Source organism: Notamacropus eugenii, chromosome 2, assembly GCF_028372415.1.
Source record: "Notamacropus eugenii isolate mMacEug1 chromosome 2, mMacEug1.pri_v2, whole genome shotgun sequence".
NCBI lineage: Eukaryota > Metazoa > Chordata > Mammalia > Diprotodontia > Macropodidae > Notamacropus > Notamacropus eugenii.
In genome coordinates, this window is record NC_092873.1 from 288685011 (window position 1) to 288704549 (window position 19539).

General features: G+C 48.6%; 1 protein-coding gene across 4 annotated transcripts in view; it reads left to right on the forward strand.

Moving 5' to 3' along the window:
• Positions 1 to 817: 817 nt before the first annotated feature.
• KCNC4 (potassium voltage-gated channel subfamily C member 4) overlaps positions 818 to 19539 on the forward strand; it is a 70576-nt gene continuing 51854 nt past the window's right edge. The window contains exons 1-2 of one of the 4 annotated variants that reach the window (XM_072644280.1): positions 818 to 3141; positions 18590 to 19526. In XM_072644280.1, coding sequence (XP_072500381.1) covers positions 2464 to 3141; positions 18590 to 19526 — 1615 coding nt within the window. In that variant the 5' untranslated portion in view covers positions 818 to 2463. The remainder of the gene's footprint in view (positions 3142 to 18589; positions 19527 to 19539) is intronic. The other 3 variants (XM_072644283.1, XM_072644281.1, XM_072644282.1) reach the window with 3 other exon arrangements.

Genomic DNA, 19539 nt, shown 5'->3' on the forward strand with positions numbered 1-19539 from the left:
AGAACTCTCACTTTGTTCCACCAGCGGGGAGCCCATTTACCCAAGGCTAAAGGGACTCAAGAGACCCTGCTCCAAATCGCAAACTCCAAGAACAGCAGGAGACGTCTCCTCAATGTCCTGATTCAGTCCCTGCGATGACTGCTGGTGACTGTTGCATCAGGCTCTCAACAAAACATATAAACACCTCAGAGACGCTCCTTTCCTGAACTCAGATTTCTGGGTTGGGCTGTGAGTAGCCAAAGCTCATAGTGCAAAGGATCTCTTTTTCTGTAATATCTTATGGATGGCTCACTCAAGACAGCCTCTCTTTCCAGTTCCAACCATTGGGGAATACCTTCAGTAACCACGAAACACCAACAGTACAGTTAATGGGTTGGGGGGGAGGGGCAGTTAGAGGGCCCTGCCTAGGGAGACACCAGAGACTGAGGGAGGAGGGGGATAAGTCAGGGGTCAAAAGCTCCTTTTTCTCGGTCCCCGGGGCTGCAATGGGCGGAGCTGCCGATTACAGAGCCAGCTCCCGAAGGGTGACGAGGAGGGAGGGAGGCGAGCAGAGGCTGTACGCCGGGCTGAGCGCCGGCATCGACAGGGTTACTCGGCCAGGCGCAGCTGCAGGCTCAGGCTGGGCCCCGAGAGAGTCAGCCCTCAAACCCGGAGTTGCCGCGCCCGGGCACCTCATCCTCCCGCCTGGTCCAGGCGCAGCGCCCCGCGCCCCGCCCACCCCACCCCACTAAGGGCCCGCCTGGGCAAGGCGGAGCCATCAGGAAAAACCTCCGGAGGTGGGAGTCCGCAGCCTGATCCCTGGCAAAAGAAAAGAAGGTTCTCGGACGCCTGGGTCCCAAGCCCAAGCCGTAGCATCAGTGATCCTCTCAGAGCCTCCACCTAGAGAGGCGACTTCCTCGGACCACCCTCACTTCGGTCTCACCCTCCCTTCGGCTCGGTCAATCTCCCCCCCCCCCCCACACTTTCTCTCCGAGCGAAACGTGGTTTACCCCCACCCCCGACATGGGCAGAAGCTTGGATGGCAAGGCCCCCAATGCGGCTGGATCCCAGGGCCCCGGCGCAGGGGCGCTCCGCTGAGGCCACCCCCGGCGCAGTCCTCCAGCTCTAGAAGCGCTCAGGTGCCAGCGCTCCAGTATCCCCTAGATCTACCCGGATAATTCGCTAAGAGCGCCAACAGCTCGGGTCAACGCTGCTGCCCCGCCCCTTGGCTCAGAGAGGCGCAGGACGCCCCGTCGGATTCCCCCGCCCGCCCCAGTCCAGCCCCCGCAACGCTGCACCCAGACGCCACCTCCCGGAATCCCGCTCGCAGTCCGCGCCAGGGACCCAGGGACCAGAGCCTCCCCCGGTCCTACCCGCACCGGCTTGTTTTCCTTCTGCAGGCGCCGCCGCCTCGCCCAGCGCAGCCCCTCCTCCAGCCCCTCCCCCCTCTCTGCGCTGGATTTATGAATGGGGGGCAGAGGCCACATGCCGCCACCGCCCGGACTGCTGCTGCTGCTGCCTCGCGTTGACCAAGAGCAGCTCCGGCTGGAGGAACCGCTGCCGTGAGAGCATCGACCCTGCCCCGGCAGCCTGTGCTGCGAGGACTTGTTGCTGCTGCGCTACCGCTGCCCCTGCTGCCCCTGCTACCCCTGTCGCCACCGCGGTCTCCCGCGTTACTGCTCCTAGCTTGGAAGGAGGAGCTCCCGGGGCTGGGTCCGGGGCTGGCTGGGAGAGTTGCGGCTTCTGCTGCGCGGAGCTGCGGGCGTGAGGGTCAGGCTCCTGGAGGGAAGCTTCGCGGGGCTGTGTGTGCGCGCGTCCCAGGCCCTAGCTGGTGCGGCTTTGGACGCTTCTCTGTCCTTTGCAGAGTGGTGGGGGTGGAGGGGTGTCGCGGTTCCCTGCAAGTCTGGCCGGGCGTTCGTGTGTGCGTGTGTGTGTATGTATGCGCGCGCTTGTGTGTTTGAGTGTGTCCCTGCGGGGTAGGGGAAAGAGGGTGTGTGTGTGAGTGTGCCCCGGTAGGGAGTGTGTGTGTGTCTGTGTGTGTGTGTGTGTGTACGTGCGCGCGCGTGCCCCTGGCTCTCTGTGTCCCTTATTTTGGCCCTCACTTTTCCTCTTCCCGCTTCCCCCTCCCGCTGCCTGGCTCCCCCTCCCTTCTCTCCTATCTCTCTCCCTCCCTCCCTCTTTCCCTCTCCCTCTCTCCCTGGCTGCTCTGCCTCCCCAAAGCCCCAACCACCTGTGCATCTCAGAAACCTAACTCCTTTCCTTGGAGCCTAGGGGAGTTGTGCCCTAGGGGGCTGGGTGGGGGCAGGCAGAGAGAGGCACACCGCAGGGAGGGGGGCTACCTGCCTCTTCCTCCTCCTCCCTTTCCTGCACCCCCCGTTCCCCCTCCTCTCCTCCGCTCCCCCACCCTCGGTCTGACGCTGCCTCCTCGGGAAGGGTGTTTAGAGGGCAGCGGCCGCCCCAAGCCGGAGCCCCGCAGCGCTTCTTATGATCAGCTCGGTGTGTGTATCCTCCTACCGCGGGCGTAAGTCTGGGAACAAGCCTCCGTCCAAAACATGTCTGAAGGAAGAGATGGCCAAGGGCGAGGCGTCGGAGAAGATCATTATCAACGTGGGCGGCACGCGACATGAGACCTACCGCAGCACCCTGCGGACCCTGCCTGGCACTCGGCTCGCCTGGCTGGCGGACCCCGATGGAGGGGGACGGCAGGAGCAGAATGGGGGCGGCGGCCGTGTGGGGAGCAGCAGTAGTTACGGTGGCAGTGGCAGCGAGTTTTTCTTTGACCGACACCCGGGCGTCTTCGCCTACGTCCTCAACTACTACCGCACCGGCAAACTGCACTGCCCCGCCGACGTGTGCGGCCCGCTGTTCGAGGAGGAGCTCACCTTCTGGGGCATCGATGAGACCGACGTGGAGCCCTGCTGCTGGATGACCTACCGCCAGCACCGAGATGCCGAGGAGGCACTGGACATCTTCGAGAGCCCCGACGGCGGCCCTGCAGCCGGAGATGAGGCCGGGGAAGACGAGCGGGAGCTGGCCCTGCAGAGGCTGGGCCCTCACGAGGGTGGCAGTGGAGCTGGCACTGGGGGAGCAGGGGCCTGCAAAGGATGGCAGCCTCGGATGTGGGCGCTCTTTGAGGATCCCTATTCGTCTCGGGCTGCCAGGGTGAGTAGATCCCTCACCACTTCTCTTCAGATCGATACCCCCACCCCCACCCACCCCCTTCCCTCCACCCCCAACCCCCTGCCAGAGATATCAGGGAGGTCATGTCTTAACCCAGTATTGAGGTGTGATGTAAGAGAAGTTGGATTTGGGACTAAGGCCTGGACCTTCTGCCCCGTGGGCCACCCTGTGGCTTTTTACTTCTTCTCTCTCCTCCTGGGGCCTCACTTTCTGAACAGCTTATTCACCTATATACACACTTGCTCAGAAGATTTGCACCAGTACATTTTCTTTCCCATATTTGACCCTGGATATTATTAACTCTCTTCCCCACCCTCACCTAATCCCTAAAAGTAACTGTGTCCCCATCCTACCTGCTTGTCCTGGCCTACTCCCCATTCTGAGCCCATTTGAGGATGTTTCCTTGGCCTGTCCCCAAATAGAAGCCTGCAGATGTGCCCTATAACTCCTTTAGTACAAAATTTCTCCACCTGATTAATACACACATACTCTCTTTACAATTCCCATATACATAGGAGATGACAGATGCTGCTGGACAGCTATATCATGACTTATTTCTTCATAGGCTAGGAAGGAGTGGGAAAACAAGGGCAAGGCAGGGTTGAAGGTGGGGTAGAGAGGAGGTGGGCTAGGTTTGGTCCCACTTGTCTTTGGACAGGTTAAGGAAGAATCACAGATAAACCTAGAGTTCCAAATCAAGTCTGTACTTAAGCTGAAGTCTCATTGACCTCAGACTTCCCTGGTCTTGACCTCATTTGGGGGTTAGACAGGAAGAGTGCCCACTTTCCTTGGCCCCAGATGACTAGGGAAGTTAGGCAGAAAATTTGCTTGTAGCTCTTGTGACTGTACCTCTTCATTCCTGTATGTGTGTGTGCGTGCGTGCGTGCGTGCGTGCGTGTGTGTGTGTGTGTGTGTATGAGAGAGAGAGAGAAAGAGGAACCAGGATAGTCTGAGTGAATACTACCATTCTCCTACCAAGGCTAGGGGTAGGGAGGGGAGAAATGATCCCATTCTCTACACACACACACACACACACACACACACACACACACACACACACACACGCACACACACACTCAACCTAGAGGGAAAAAGAGGGTAAGACTCCTACCCACACCATTATGTTTATATGACTAAAATTTTTAAAATAGCAGTAGGATGGAGTTTGTCCCTTAAAATAACTGGAGTTAGCTATGGGGCAGGGACCCTTACCCAGCCAACTATAACCTTGGCCTAGGGTTTCCTCAGCTGTGGTTCTGTATAAAGTACTAGTGGTTATCCTCCAACCCTGACCCCTCACTCTGGCACAGGGCATTATGCCTTGTATATAGGGAGTGGATTTTTAACTGCCTGATGACTTGAATTGGGGAAAAGCAAAATGCTTCCTTCTGGGAGTGGTAGGTCACCTTAGAAATCCCAAGTTACCTTATTAATGAGTCTTGTAAGGCAGTGACTCTCCCCCACTGCACCCCATGCCCGGTACCTCCCATTCTAGACCTCAACCCAATCACTGAAAAGTTCCATTTCCCCACTCTGGGGAGAAGAGAGCAGAGCAGAAATGAGCAGGGTAGGAGATGGAACTGAAGGTAATGAGTGGGTGGGGTTGAGCTGGCATTCTTAATAGAAAAAGAATGTCCTTACTCAGAAGGAAGGGAGGGCCAGGGCAAGAGTCTCCCATCCTGTGTGAGTGTTATGCACCTTAGTATACACCAACCTGGATAGCAAGGACTCTTGGCCCTTGCTATGAACTAAGACAAATTCAAGTGTGGTGTGTGTTGGTTTTTTCCTTAAGCAATCTGGAGCCCAGGATTAAGGGAGGAACATTTATTGATGGTATATGGGTATTTCTGGGGTCTTTGGGACTGCCTATTCCTCCAGCCTGACCTCTGGAATTCTTCCTCACAGCTGATTACACAAGTTCCTTGAGTAAGGCATCAGGACATTACAGTTAGGTCAATCACCTGTACTAATGATGAGAGGCAAGGGCAAGGATGACACCACAAAGTAAGATAATCCTCCCAGTAGCCTCCATTTGGTTCAGGATCCAGAAGTAGAGAGGAACAGGCAAGAGGATTATGAGTGATGGGACACTAGCTCTGGCTGAAGTGGGAGGGGGGCAGCCTAGGAGTCAAGAAACTGGTGATCTGAAGAAAGGGTTCTAGGTTCAGCCCATTCTTTAACAACCAAGATGCCTTGTTTTCCAGCCAGCTGAAGACTTTGGGGGGGTTCTTACTCATCCCTCTCTTTCCCTGTGGCAATATCTGCCTCCCAAGTACTTGGACCAGACCTCTTGTTTGAGCAGAGTCTCCAGTCTGGGCCCAGTCATAGGGTTTTCTGTACAAGAGCTGAGCTTGAGATACCTCCTCTGAATTTCTCAAGGATCCTAAAGCAAAACTAAGTACTGTAGATAGTCATGGGCATGACCTAGAACGGTACTATAGTGGGGTCCATCAACATTGATCCAAAACTTGAACATGTCTGAGGCTTAGGTATCCTAACTGGAACGAGGATGCCCCTGGGGACCTAGCTTATAGGCAGTGACCCCTTTCTTGCAAATTAATTACTGACATTAAAAAGTTCTTTAAAGCTTGCAAAGCACTTTGCATATATTATCTCACTGAGATGGGAATGTCCTAAGAGAAAGAGGGAAGTGAAAAACCCTTCCAAAATTAGATCTTCAGCAAGGGAGGCCTTGGATTCTTGCATCTACACCACCGTAGTGGGAAAAGCATAATTGTAGATCATTCAGAGCTGGAACAGACCTCGGTACTGGACTTGCAAGTTAGAAGGCCTGTCATGTCCTACCTGTGTGACCTTGGGTAATATTCTAAGCCTTAGTGGCTGTATCTGTAAAATGGGATGATCCTGGCTGGAAGGGACCTAGAACTCATCCAGTACAATTGCCCATTTTACAGGTGTGAGAAATGAGTCCCAGAAAAGTTAAGTAACTTACCCAAGGTTACACAAGTTAAATGGAAAATCCAGAATTCAGATACATGACTTCTGTCTCCAAATCTATTGCTCCTTTCACTATTCCATGCTTGGAAGAATTCAATAAATGTTACCCCTTTAGGAGTTCAAAACCACTGAAGGTATGCTGGGGGAAAAGAAGGGCAGCACAAGTATTTATTATGCACCTACTATGTGCCAGGGACTAGGCTAAGCACTTTACAAATATTATCTTATTTTTGTAGGAGGCAACTGGGATTAATTAACCAGCCCAGGGTCATACAGCTAGTGTTTGAGACCAGATTTGAACTCAAGTCCTCCTGATTCGAGGAGCTCTATCCATTGTGCCACCTACCTGCCTCTAATGTTATCTCATTTGATCGTCACAACAACTCTATAAGGCAGGTGCTGTTATTGTCTCCATTTTACAGTTGAGAAAACTGAGGCAGGCAGAGGTAAAGTGACTTGCCCAGGGCCACAGAGCTTATAAGTGCCTTAGGGGTGAGATTTGAATTCAGGTCGTTGGGACTCTAGTGGAGAGAGCACTGGGCCACCTAGCTGCCAAGGGAGGGAAGTGCGAACATCCTATTCCTAAATTCATTTCTTAGCATTGGTGTTCAGGCTCTGACCTTGAGTTAGGAAACGTAGGGCAGAAATCAGGCCTAATGTGGGGACTTATGGAGAAAAAGTCAAGAGCCCAGGACTAACTAGGAGAGGAGAAGGGCCACTCAGACCCCGGGGCATTTCTCCCAGAAAGCAGCCAAGCAGTTCAGTCATTTGAGAAGTGGTTTATAACAGCCGCAAAAGAGAAATAAATGAAAATTGAACAAAGCTGGTTAGAGGAGCCTGTTGCTTAACTACAAGCCTGGCAGGGGCCCCATATAAGTTCAAATCCAGGTAGGTGCCTCATTTTGGAGATCTATTGCCTTGAAAGTGCTTCTAGAGTCTAGCTTGAGAACACTGGAATTGTCTCAGCTCCTGCCTGCCAATATTCCCGGCAACAAACTGCTCTGGTAACAATAAGGATCTGGCCCTTGGTGGGGGCTGCCACATCCCTGCCTGCTCAGCAGGTAAGGGTATTTCCTGGTGTGGCTTCGGGACCAGAGTTAGATTAATGGTGATTTTGACTTAGCTAAGTAATCAGAACCCCCTCCTCGGAGCCAAAAATAACTGCATCCACTTTTCTGTGGGGCTTTATAAAGTCACAGAAGAATAGAATGTCAGAGCCACTGGGGACCTGAAGGATTATTCAAGATGTTTTGTTTGCCCTAGGACAAGGACTAGAATTTCTAGTGAAAGGAAGGAAATTTAGAGGTCATCTAATCCAGACTGAAATACAGAGGTCAAATGACTTTCCCAAGGTCACTAGTCAATTTGTAGCACAAGGATTACATCCTATATCTCTTGACTTCTCACCATCCCACCTTGCTCCTTTTTTTTCTTTAAGCTGTGCTGATTTCTGAATAAGCCCTTCTGGACAGGTATAATGAGCCCCTTTTGAAGAGGGTAGAAGAATGAAGGAGTTTCAGCTTATTCCTCGATATTTCTGGCCCTGGGAAAATTGTTAGTGGGGTCTCTCTCCTGTTTTTCCAGTAGATATCATAGCCTCAGGGTGGGCACTGACTTCACCCAGGTAGCATTGGCAGGGCTGGTTATGTTTCCCAGCCAGAAGAAAGGAGGACAATGGCAGGGCCAGACTGGGTGGCCCTGGCAGAACTCTGGTTGGGTTCTACCACCCCAGAGCTCTCGTGTGAGGAAAGCTGATAGGGTCAAGTCCAAGGTGCCACTTTGAAGGCACTAACATTTACCCAGGCAGAGATGGGGGGTGGTTCTGCTACTCGGGGCTATAATTTAATGCTTGGCTTTCCCCTGCCCATGTGGCTTCTCATAAGTGGCCAGAAAGAGTCAGAGAAGTGGGTCTTTTCATCCTTGTCTCTTCTCCAGTCCCTTTCCAAGATCATTGTTATTCAGTTCCCTATGCCCCTCTCTCCCTGCCAACTTAGCTCCCAAAGTTGCCTCCTACAAGGCCAAGGCACAACCTGAGCTCCGACTAGAGACAGGAAGAAGGATAGAGATGGGAGGTATGGGGAGGGGAGGTGACAAAAAGAGCTCCAAAGGGTGCCCAGGGGCGGCTTTTATTCTCAAAAGAAGTGGAATAAAATAAAATCATTCTAAGAAGTAATTGGAATGTCATTTGTGTGCCCACCTTAAAGCCCTCAATCTTGCCCCAAGAAGACCTGTTCTTCTTAGAGGGTTGCCTCTAAGATTCAGGGATCTGCTTCATGACACAGACCTGACAGATTTGAACCTGGTCCTTGACCCTCCTGGGATTTTGGTAGCTGCCCAGTCTTTGCCAGAAAAACCAAAACCCTGAAAGATGTGCCTTCTGCTCTGAGCCAGTCATCCCCATGAGGGGAGGGAAATAGTAGCCAGATCTCCTAGGTCCCTTAAGGCAAGGGAAGAAACCTACATTCTAAGTTCCAGACTCCTTGCCCTGAAGCAATTTCCTAGTCAAGTCTTCTGGGGTATTTTTTGTCTCCTTTCTCTAAGCAGATGAACATTCACTTTTGAACATCTTGTTTCTGGGACAATGAGATGTTTGTGTTGTTTTGGGGTTTTTCTGAGGGCCTTTTGGAGGGGTTGGGAGAAAATAAACTTGTGCTATTTTGGAAAGTGGAGAGTACAGAAAAGGTGGAGCTATAATCTAGGTCTTTGTGGCCTTCACTCCCCTTGCCCCTTACCTTCCCTGAGTGGAGATGGGGGAAGAGGAGAGTAACTCGGACCTGAGTCCTGGTGCACCACTTTTGGACTTCAAAATACAAAACAAGCCAGTTGGCATCTAGCCTCTTGGTAGCCTTTCCCAGCTACTGCTACCCCTGCACAGGTGGTCATTCTTAGAATGATCAAAGCATTGGCTGACCCCAAGGAGGCTCAGCCTCTGGGATTTTTCAGGGGTAAGTGGTAAAGACCATGACCTGATCTGACTTGGGGCCTTTGGAGTGTTGACACTTTTCATTGAATCTGCTCAGGGTCCAGCCTGTCATGGACTGTCCTGTCCCTAATGCCAGCCTTGGACAAGATGCCAAGCTAAGCATGGACAGATGTAGCCCCTTCTCTGGGCTGTTCAGGAATGATGACAGAGGGCTGGAATTTCACACCGAAGATCACCCTGGAGCACAGCTGCTAATGGAACCCTGGTATCTGAGAGCAATCTTTCTCTTGAGTCCCAGACCCAGTTTTCCCATGGACTGTTTTCTGTTCTGAGGTTCCAGTGGATACTGTGAGTCACTGGAGGGGAGACCAGTCTACCAGAGTCTCAGATAGAAAGGCCTTTTGTCTGGCCTTGACTGACTGACTCTCTCCTTGGACCAAAGGACACTTAGACACTCAATATTAGTTTTTATTTTCCATGGCATAGGCAAATGACCTTCACTAGGAACAATTGTATCAGAGTTAGTCTAAAGATCAAGGGTCCCAAGTTCGAAGGAGAATTAGGCCAATATCTTGGGTCTCAGTTTCCTCATCTGCAAGATAATTTGGTTGGACTAACGATTTTTAAGGTAGCTTTCAACTCCAAATGTTATAATCCTATGATTCTCTTCGTGTTTCCTCCCTGCCTAGCTCTGTCCCCATGTTGGGTACTTGGGCACAGTCAGGAAGCCCGGGGACATGCAAGATTTAGATTAGGGTGAAAAGGTTCTGTCAGCTGCTTTAAACCAGAAGGGGAAACTGAAGAATACAGACCTGGTGACTGGAAATCTATACTTGTTTACCTGCTGGAATGTCTGCCTTCAGGGGTTTCTGGCAGAAATTTAGCGTAACCTATTTCAAGTCCATCAGCACCTATCTAAATGTTGCAAATGACTGTTTATGTGGGATCTGCAGACAGAAAAGAAGCTCAATGTTCAGACATTGTCTCATTCTAAAGCTGAACTGCCCTATCCCCTCTATCCCCCCCATCCCCTGGAGTCCTAGGAAATGAGGTTCTATTTCTTACCTTTCCTATCTGACAAGGAAGCCAATATAAGGAGCATCAGTAGGTATTTCTGACTCAGTTTGAGTTTACAGCAACCTGTGGCCTGGTAATAAAAATCATACTGAGTCAGACGTCAGTGTGTTCACCACTAACCTTTTTTTGCGGAGGGACGACTCACTAACTCCACTAACTCTTTATGTGACCTTATGGCAAGTTAGTTCATCCCTCTGGGCTGCCTTCCCTTGTCTATAAAATAAGGGGATTGGGCCAGGTGTGGTGACCCGCACCTGTGGTTCCTGCTAGCCCAGGGAGGCCAAGGCTGGTGGATGGATTAAGTTTGGGAGTTCTGAGTTGCAGCAAAGGACTAAAGCTGATTGATTGTGCATACTAACTCTAGCACCAATATGGTGAGCCCTGTCTGCATCCTACCTCCTTTTCTGCTCCCTCCTTCTATCAATGAGTAGGAGGTCACTGGGCTGCCCAAGGACCAGAAGCAGGTCAAAGCTGGTCAGAAATGGGGCTGGGCCATGAGTAGACTCTCCATTTCCAGCATAGCAAAATAGTCTCAAATAAGTAAAAATTTATAACATGTATAAATTATTTATTTATCTCTGTGTATGTACATATATATTGTATATACATACATTTCTATGAGCATGTATTTATATATATTTTTATATATATATGTGTATTTCATATATATCACATAAAGTGAGAGAGATAATCACTTCTCTCACTCTGGGATTCTTTTGTCTTTAGCCTGATAAGTATCTATTAAAAACATCTCCTATATGCAAGGTATGAAACTGACTGTAAAGATAAATGAGAATCAATGCTTACCCTCAGGGAGCTTACAATAGCACCATGTGGGAGATAAGACAGGGGCACCATAACCATAGTACAGGTTATGAGCCTAATGACTTCCAAAGAGAGATTTGGATAGAGTGGTCTGGTAGAAACTTCACACACACACACACACACACAGATCCATGCACACACACCATCTAACTCACTTTTTAAAGCCTTTCAGGAAATAGGAGAAGGGTCTTCCCCTTATCTCACCCTATCACAATTCTTCAAGATCAGAAAAGGTCAGGTTAGAATTCCCAACACCCTTCCAAGTCTGACTTTTCTGGTTCCCATCAATGCCTTTGAGGGCAAAGTAGGGGAACTGGAAGAGACCTAGTTATTTGTGCCTGGAAGCATCATTTGTCCAGCACCTTGGCCGATGAGCTAGGAAACAGAGAAGATAGAGGGGAGGAGGAACATATCACTCAGCATGGGGCTGTTCCTAACTGAAGGACAGACAGAGATAAAGGGTTTTGGTTTTTAAACCAACCCTGCTTCCCAGCAGCCTCAGAGGCCCTCCTGTCCAGGATGTATGGACTGATTCTGGAGGAGAGTGGAGGTGCAGCCAAAAACACCCCTTGGGCTGTAAATTAAGTGGAATCTTTACCACTGTACATGAAGCTAAGTACAAAATCACTCATTCATTTTAAAAAAATAAAAGTACCAGGTCAGCCTTGCATGAGAAACAGTCAATATGAAGACATAATGGGGCATGCTGGACACTGGACTATGGGTATGATGTGAGGGTTTTTTGAAACCCCAAAGAGGCAGAGATGGGCACTGGGAAAGAGACCAGCCTTGGGGGCAGAAGACCTGAATTGGAGTCCTACTTTCACCAACTACTTTATCCCTTGGACAAGTTACTTCCATCTTTTTGAGCTTCCATTTCCTTCTCTGTGATTTAATTCAACCTTTATTAAATATCTACAATGGGAGGACCAGCTAACCTTGGAAGCACAAAGCCCTAGCTTCAGGTCCAGCCTCTTCCATACATCAGCTGGTGGTCCGAGAGCAAATCACTTAACCCCTCAGTGGATCCAGTTCAGCTCTCTGAGACTACAGGTTAAAGAGAACACAGTAATATTACTACTACTACTACTACTACTACTACTAATAGGTAACATTTATGCAGTGCTGTAAGGTCTACAAAGTGCATACATATCTCATTTGATCTTTGCAACAAACCTAGGTACTGTTATTATCTCTATTTTACAGATGAGGAAATTGAAGCTCAGAGGAGTTCAGTAACTTGCCCAGAGTCACACAGCTAGTAAGGAAGGGTCTGAGGTAAGATTCAGTCCTCTAGAGTCTAATTACAACATGGGATGCCTGAGATGAAGAGGGTTAGAGGTTTCCATACTATGATGAAATTCCAGGTTCAGACTACTATCTACCCACAAAAATGTTAGGAGTAAGGGCACAAAGATAATGAAACCATGGCTGTCCTCAAGAAATTTCCATTCATCAGAGAGAGCTTCATCGTCCTATGAAAGGATGGTGGAGATATGACAGCTGCCACTCTCGTGGTGTTTTGGTGAGGATCAGACAAGGTAAAGCATGTGAACAAATGCATTTTATCCAATCTATGATGCTTTGTTGCACAGTGATATCAAACTAAGAAGTTGCATTTCCATGGTGCTTTTCCTCCCAAGAACCCTGTAAGGCAGAGCAAGAACCACTGCCCTCATGTGACAGCTGAGGAAACCCGCTCTGAAGAGGTCTCTGACTGTGCCAGGGCTTCAGCCCTAACCTGCAGCAGAGCTGAGGTCTCCAGGCTTCCTGACTCCAGGTCCCTCAGACGCCCGCAGACCAGAAGATGATCATTGCTCAGAAATGAACGAAAGTGCTCAGGCTAAGGAGGAGAACAACGGATTATGTTGCTAGGGGGAGAGGAAGTGGCGGATGAGAGAAAAGCTCTGGTAGGGAGTGGAGTATATTCTTTTGCCTTGGGATTAGAGTAGTTGGAGAGATTTCCCTTGTTGAACCATTGAGGTCCCTAAGATAGAAGAGTGGTTTAGTAGAAGAAAGAAAAAAACCTATGAGTTGGAATGAGAAACTTGAATTTCAAACCTTAACTGCTTCATGACTCTAGGCAAGTCACCTAACCTCTGGGTGCCTCAGTTACTTCAGCTGTAAAATGGATACAGTAAGATGCCCAGCTTACTTTCACGGGCATTATTGTGAGGCTTAGAAGAAATGATTAAATGAGGAAGTGCTTTGGAAAAAACCCAAAAAGCTAAAGGTTGTATACCAGTGATAATACAAACTGGGCAGCCAGGTGTCACAGTGGGTAGAGCACCAGGCCTGGTATCAGGGAGACCTGAGTTTAAATCCGGCCTCAGACACTTACTAGCTGTGTGACCCTGGGCAAATCATTTAACCCCGCTTGCCTCAGTTTCCTCATCTGTAAAATGAGCTGGAGAAGGAAATGGCAAACAGATCCAGTATCTCTACCAAGAAAACCCTAAATGAGATCACACAGTCAGATAGGATTGAAAACAACTGAACAACAAGATTTCATTAGGCTAGAAAAAGTAATTCTCAGAATCCTGGGCAAGCCTTGGCCATTCCCTGTAATTTTGGTAGTTTGCGCTTTGCAAGTTCTGTTTGATAATGACCCAGCTCTGTTCAGAAGCAGAGAAGGTTTGTCTTTGTCCCTATAAGGAAACTGAGGCATAAGAAAGCACAGGACACCTCTTTCTTTTCCTTGCTTCCCCCTTGCTTTATGCTGAACTCAGCCTCTTGGCTCCTCTATCTGAACTTGTTTTTTTCCAAATTACTAATTAACTTAAAGCTTTTGCTCCCAGATGGGCCAACTTCCCCACTCAGGAAGCAGCATTATCCTCATCACCCATTTGTCCCTGTAGCTGTGCAGTGTTCACAGAGAGAAGCTCAGCCTCTACTCAGCCATCACCAAAAGTCCAGCTTTCATGTTTTCTGCCCATTTTTCCAGTGAGCAAAGTGAGACCCGGGAAAGAAACTTGAGCCTCATGTGGACAGAGCCAGAAGCTCATGTCAACTTTAGGTAAAACAGAAGCAGGTTCTTCTGACTCTTTCTCTGCCTGTGGTGGCTATCCCCTCTCCCTTTCTCCACACACATATACATAACAATCTGGTGGGGCCTCTTGTGTTCTTTCTCTCCCTTCCCAGGAGTAAAACCTGCTTTTAGGAAAGTACAAGTAGATCATTATAAATAAATGAAAAGTCATACAATTATCCTTCCCCAGGAGTAAGGTGAGGTAGTGAGTACTTGTCTTAGAGTCTAGAGCAATCCAGTCCAAATACCAACTCTGCTACTTACTACCTGAGAGGCAAATCAGAACCTCTCTGGGGTTTAGTTTCCTCATTTGTCTAATGAGGGAGTTAGATTAGCTGACCTAGGAGATCCCCTCCTGCTCGAAATATATGATCCCTCATCGATTGGTAAACACTATTGAATGTCTACCATGTGCCAGGCACTAAATGCTGATGATACAAAATGGGGCCAAAGATAGTCCCTGCCCTCAAGGAGTTTGAAACCTATGAACATTTGCATTATAGCAAGAGAATAGATTTCAAGACAGAAGTGTGACTCTGAAATTTCATTTATCAGTGAGTAGCAGCACAAAGGTATTCTGGTAGCAGGACTCCCTCACACCCCTGGAATTGTACCTCTTGGCCACTGCTCATCCTGCTCACTTGTAAAGCCTTGGAAACAATACCGTTCCTTATCTTGACCAACACTTGCACCTGTCCTCTGGGAGAGAGTGAGTACCTCATTTCCAGGAGGTGTGGGTCCCCTGCACAAATGCTCCTGGGTCTCCACTTTCCTTCTGATCACATCACCATGTGATGAACTCAAGGTGTCCTTGGGGGTTAGAGGAGACACAGCCCAGCCAGTATCCTGTACTTTCCCTGCCTGTCAAACCGCATCCCAACTGTGTATAGAATTAGTCAATAAACATTGATTATGCCAGGCCACAGTACTAAGCACAGGAGATACAGAGAAAAAGAAAAAGCAGCCCCTGACTCCAAGGAGTTTCCATTCTAATGGGGAAGAGACAACACAAATGAGTCATCTACAGAGTAGATGGAGAGAACCTTAGAAGGGAGGACAGCAGGGGCTGGGGCAGGGATGGGACCAAGAGTATCTACAGAGAAGTGGCCTCCAGGCTGACAGTGGAAAGGTACTAAAGGTTCTAAGAGACGAAGGTTAGGAAGGAGAACATTTCAGGCATGGAGAATGGCCAGCACCAAAGCAGAGAGACAGGAGGTGGGGCATCCTGTGTGACGAACAGCAGTGAAGTCTAGATGATTGATCACAGCATGCATGGAGGGGGAAGAATGTAAGAAGATTGGAAGGGTAAGAAGGGGTCAGGTTGTAATGAGTTAAATGGCAAACAGAAGACTTTATATTTGATCCAGGGGCAATAGAATTTATTGAGCAGGAGAGTAACATGGTCGGCCCTGTGCTTTAGGAAAATCACTGCCAACTGAAGAGATGATGTATTAGGGTGGGGAGAGACTTGAGAAAGGGAGACCAAAGAGGAGGATAGAGCAATAGTTTAGGAAAGAGGTAATGGACTAGGGCATAGCTTTATGAGGAAAGGGAAGGGGGTGAGTGTACAAAATGTAGAGCAAGAAATTATAAGATTTACAACTGACTGGATCTGTGGGCTGATTCCAAGATGTTGAAGGTGACACCAAGGCTTTGAACCTGAGTGACTGTAAGGATGGTAGTGCCCCTGACAGTAAGAGAAAAGTTCAGAAGAGGGCAGGGTTTAGGGATAAAGATAATCAGTCCTGTTTTAGAAAAAAATTGACCCACAGGCGCCAGACTGGCTTCTCTTCAGGACAGAGGGAGAAGTCATTGCCCAGTATGAGAACTTATGCCAGAGGGGTAGATTGTGATACTGGAATCCCTGAAGCTTCTCACTTGCTTCTCACTCTGGCTTGAAGGAAAGCCGAGTCCCTAGGGATCTAGTCCAGGGACAGGAGGCTGCAGCAAATGGCCTTTCATTATTCTTTGTGGTCCAAGGCATCTTATGTCTCACAGTCTCAATAGTCTGTGATTCTTCTTCCTTCTTATCATAGACCTTCCCCTTCTGCCATCTCAAAAGGTGCTTCTCATCCCCAAGCTCCTGTCTCTCAATTGGGAGGCAATAGAAAGAATGTTTGATTGGAACTCAAAAGACCTGAGTTGGAATGACTGTATAACCCTGGGCCAGTCAAATCCCTTTCTTGGGCTGCTGTACCCTCATCTATAGGCTGGATGAGCTCTAAGGTCCCTTTGAGCTCTCAATTTTATGAGCTTTAAAGGTCTCAGTTCAAAATGCTACATGATCTGGATTCACATTCTTGTTTTTCCACTTCAAATCACCTTTGCGATTGGGAGAGGGGAGGGAAGTCATTTAACTTAGCATGGTGCTTGGCACGTTGAAGGCACCTAGATGTTTATTGAAGTGAATTGAGTTGAACTTCCATTTCCTTATCTGTAAAATAGGGATAAGAATATAGGATCCACATAATGGATAGAGAGCCAACCTTAGAGTTAGAAACATGTGTCTCCGAGTCCTACATCTAACACCTACTGGCTGAATGAATGATCCTGGACCAATCATTTAAGCTCTCAGTCCCTCACCCCTACCCCCAGGAACTCTCTAAACCCTAAGTTTTTGAGCAATTTCTTATCTTCATTGGTGGGGGAAATTTCCTCACTAAGAGTTCTCTACACTAATATAATCACAGATTTAGACCCTTCCCCAAATTGGCAATAATAATACTTGCCCTGTCTCTCCTCCCAGATTTATGGTTAGGTTCAAATGAGATAACTTATGTAAAGCACTTTATAAACTATAGAATGGTTTATTTTTTAAAAAGGCAGCTGTTACTACTATTGAGGAGTCTCCGAATGAAGATTTCTTCTTCATCCAGGACTGGATGGGGCTGAGGTAGGGAAATGGGTGAAGCATAATCGCAGGCTGGTGGAGGTAGAAGAGTTTTGGAGGAAAGGGGAGTAGGGACGTGAGAGTGAAGAAGCTGGCTGGCCTCCAGCATCTGGGATCCTGACCGGTGGTGGATGGCAGCCACATGAATAACGGAGAAAGGTTCCATAATTGGTGGGATTACACATGCATTTCATCTCCATTCATAATGATTGGACACTTAAATCCAGTAGTTACTCAGCAGAACCCTGCTCTCATCATTCTGGCAGCCGCATGTATCATCCATTGTCACTGGGCAGAGCCTTTGGTGTGCCCCTCTCTACCTCAGCCCACCCTCATAAACTGAACTTCCCAGAGGACTTTGGGGCAAGAGTGATCATACTATCTCCTCTCCTCCGTCCCCTTCCTTGCTCACTTCCCATCCTTCAGAGGTTACCTCTTTATTCTTCAGTGGGGGTTCAGGTCAATATCTGGAACAAGAGGACATGATGAGAAAGACTGAAGTCAGTGGGATCATAGCAGGGTCTGTGTATAGGAAACAGACTCCTCATACAAGAAAAAACAGAAGGCTCATTTGTTCCATCCATCCACTTCTGAGCAGAATGTTTAAGCATTCTAGATACCTTATCCCCTTATATTATTTATTTAAAGTTGCTTGAGAATAGGGACCCTGTCTTAATTAAATGTTGTCTTTTCTCCAGCACCTAGGACAGTGGAACTGTACACAGCAAGCATTTCGTGTTCGTTGCAGTTTGCATTTGGTTCTCCAAACGTTAATTAAGCACATTTTACAAGGCACTGTACTAGGTAATAAAGAGTACAAAAACAAAAACAAGACTTTCTTGCCTTCAAAGAGCTTACATCTAATGGGGATGTAATTGCACATAGAGATAGATATAATACTATATATAATATATATCTATAGATAGATACAGATATATAATAGCAAGGGTGTGGAGGGGGGCAAGAGACACATGGGACAAAGTGTCTTGGGAATATTTGGAAGGAAATGCTACTAAGAATGGGTGGGGGAGTCAGGGAAGATTTCCTGGAGATGCCAGTACCTGAACCTATAACAATGATAAGGCTTCTGAAAAGTAGACATGAGAAAGAAGTATATCCCAAGCATGGCATACAGCTTGTACAAATTCAGAGAAACAGGAAAATGCCTTCCCTTTTTAGAAGGCATTTTTTTCTTATGTTTATTCATGATTGCCCTTTGAGGGCAGGCACTTTTTCTGTGTATCTGCGCCGAGCACAGTGCCTGGCACATAATATCAAGTTAATAAATGCTTGTTGATTATTGATTGACAGTGGTATGTCCAAATCATGGAACAGACAGTAGAATCCAGTTGGACTGGAGCATCATGTCATGTGCATGAAGAGGGTAATGTGAAATTGAGTAGGAAAGTTGGTTGAAGTAGAATATAAACTCCCTGGGGGCAGGGTCTATTTATATTTTGTCTTTGTATCTTCAGTGCCCCACGCAGATTGGATTTTAATGCCCAGAGAGATCTCCTGAGATGAGCACTTGGCACCCCTACTCCATCACCCATCCTGGGATCCTTCTCTTGCCCCTCTTTGTCAGTCTACATACATTGCCCCCTTCACCATGTCCAGTACAGGGAAGTACAACTTCCTCTCATTTGCCCTAACCCCACCAGAACCAGTCAAAGTGATATAACGCGGTGCCTCCCTCCCCCTTTGCTTTGTCTCCTTCCCTGCCCTGCAGGTTGTGGCCTTTGCTTCTCTATTTTTTATCCTTGTCTCCATCACCACTTTCTGCCTGGAGACGCATGAGGCCTTCAACATTGACCGCAATGTGACAGAGATCCACCGAGTGGGGAACATCACCAGTGTGCGCTTCCGGAGGGAGGTGGAGACAGAACCTATCCTGACCTACATTGAAGGCGTCTGCGTCCTTTGGTTCACTCTGGAGTTCCTGGTGCGAATCATCTGCTGCCCAGACACGCTGGACTTTGTCAAGAATCTGCTGAACATCATAGACTTTGTGGCCATCCTCCCCTTCTATCTAGAGGTGGGGCTGAGTGGACTGTCCTCCAAGGCAGCCCGGGATGTGCTGGGCTTCTTGCGTGTGGTCCGTTTCGTCCGAATTCTACGTATCTTCAAGCTCACCCGACACTTCGTGGGCCTTCGAGTCTTAGGCCACACCCTCCGCGCCAGCACCAATGAGTTCCTGTTGCTAATCATCTTCCTGGCCCTAGGTGTCCTCATCTTTGCCACCATGATCTACTATGCGGAGCGGATTGGGGCCAAGCCATCTGACCCAAGAGGCAATGACCACACTGACTTCAAAAATATCCCTATTGGCTTCTGGTGGGCTGTGGTCACCATGACAACACTGGGCTATGGAGACATGTATCCTAAGACATGGTCAGGGATGTTGGTGGGGGCACTGTGTGCATTGGCTGGGGTACTCACCATTGCCATGCCTGTCCCTGTCATTGTCAACAACTTTGGCATGTACTACTCCCTCGCCATGGCCAAACAGAAGTTGCCCAAGAAGAGGAAGAAACATGTGCCCCGACCCCCGCAGCTCGAGTCGCCAGCCTATTGCAAGTCAGAAGAGACATCACCCCGAGATAGCATCTTCAGTGACTCCAGCCCCCCAGTGGGGGAAGAAGGCATGGTGGAGAGGAAACGGGCAGGTGAGGCTTATAT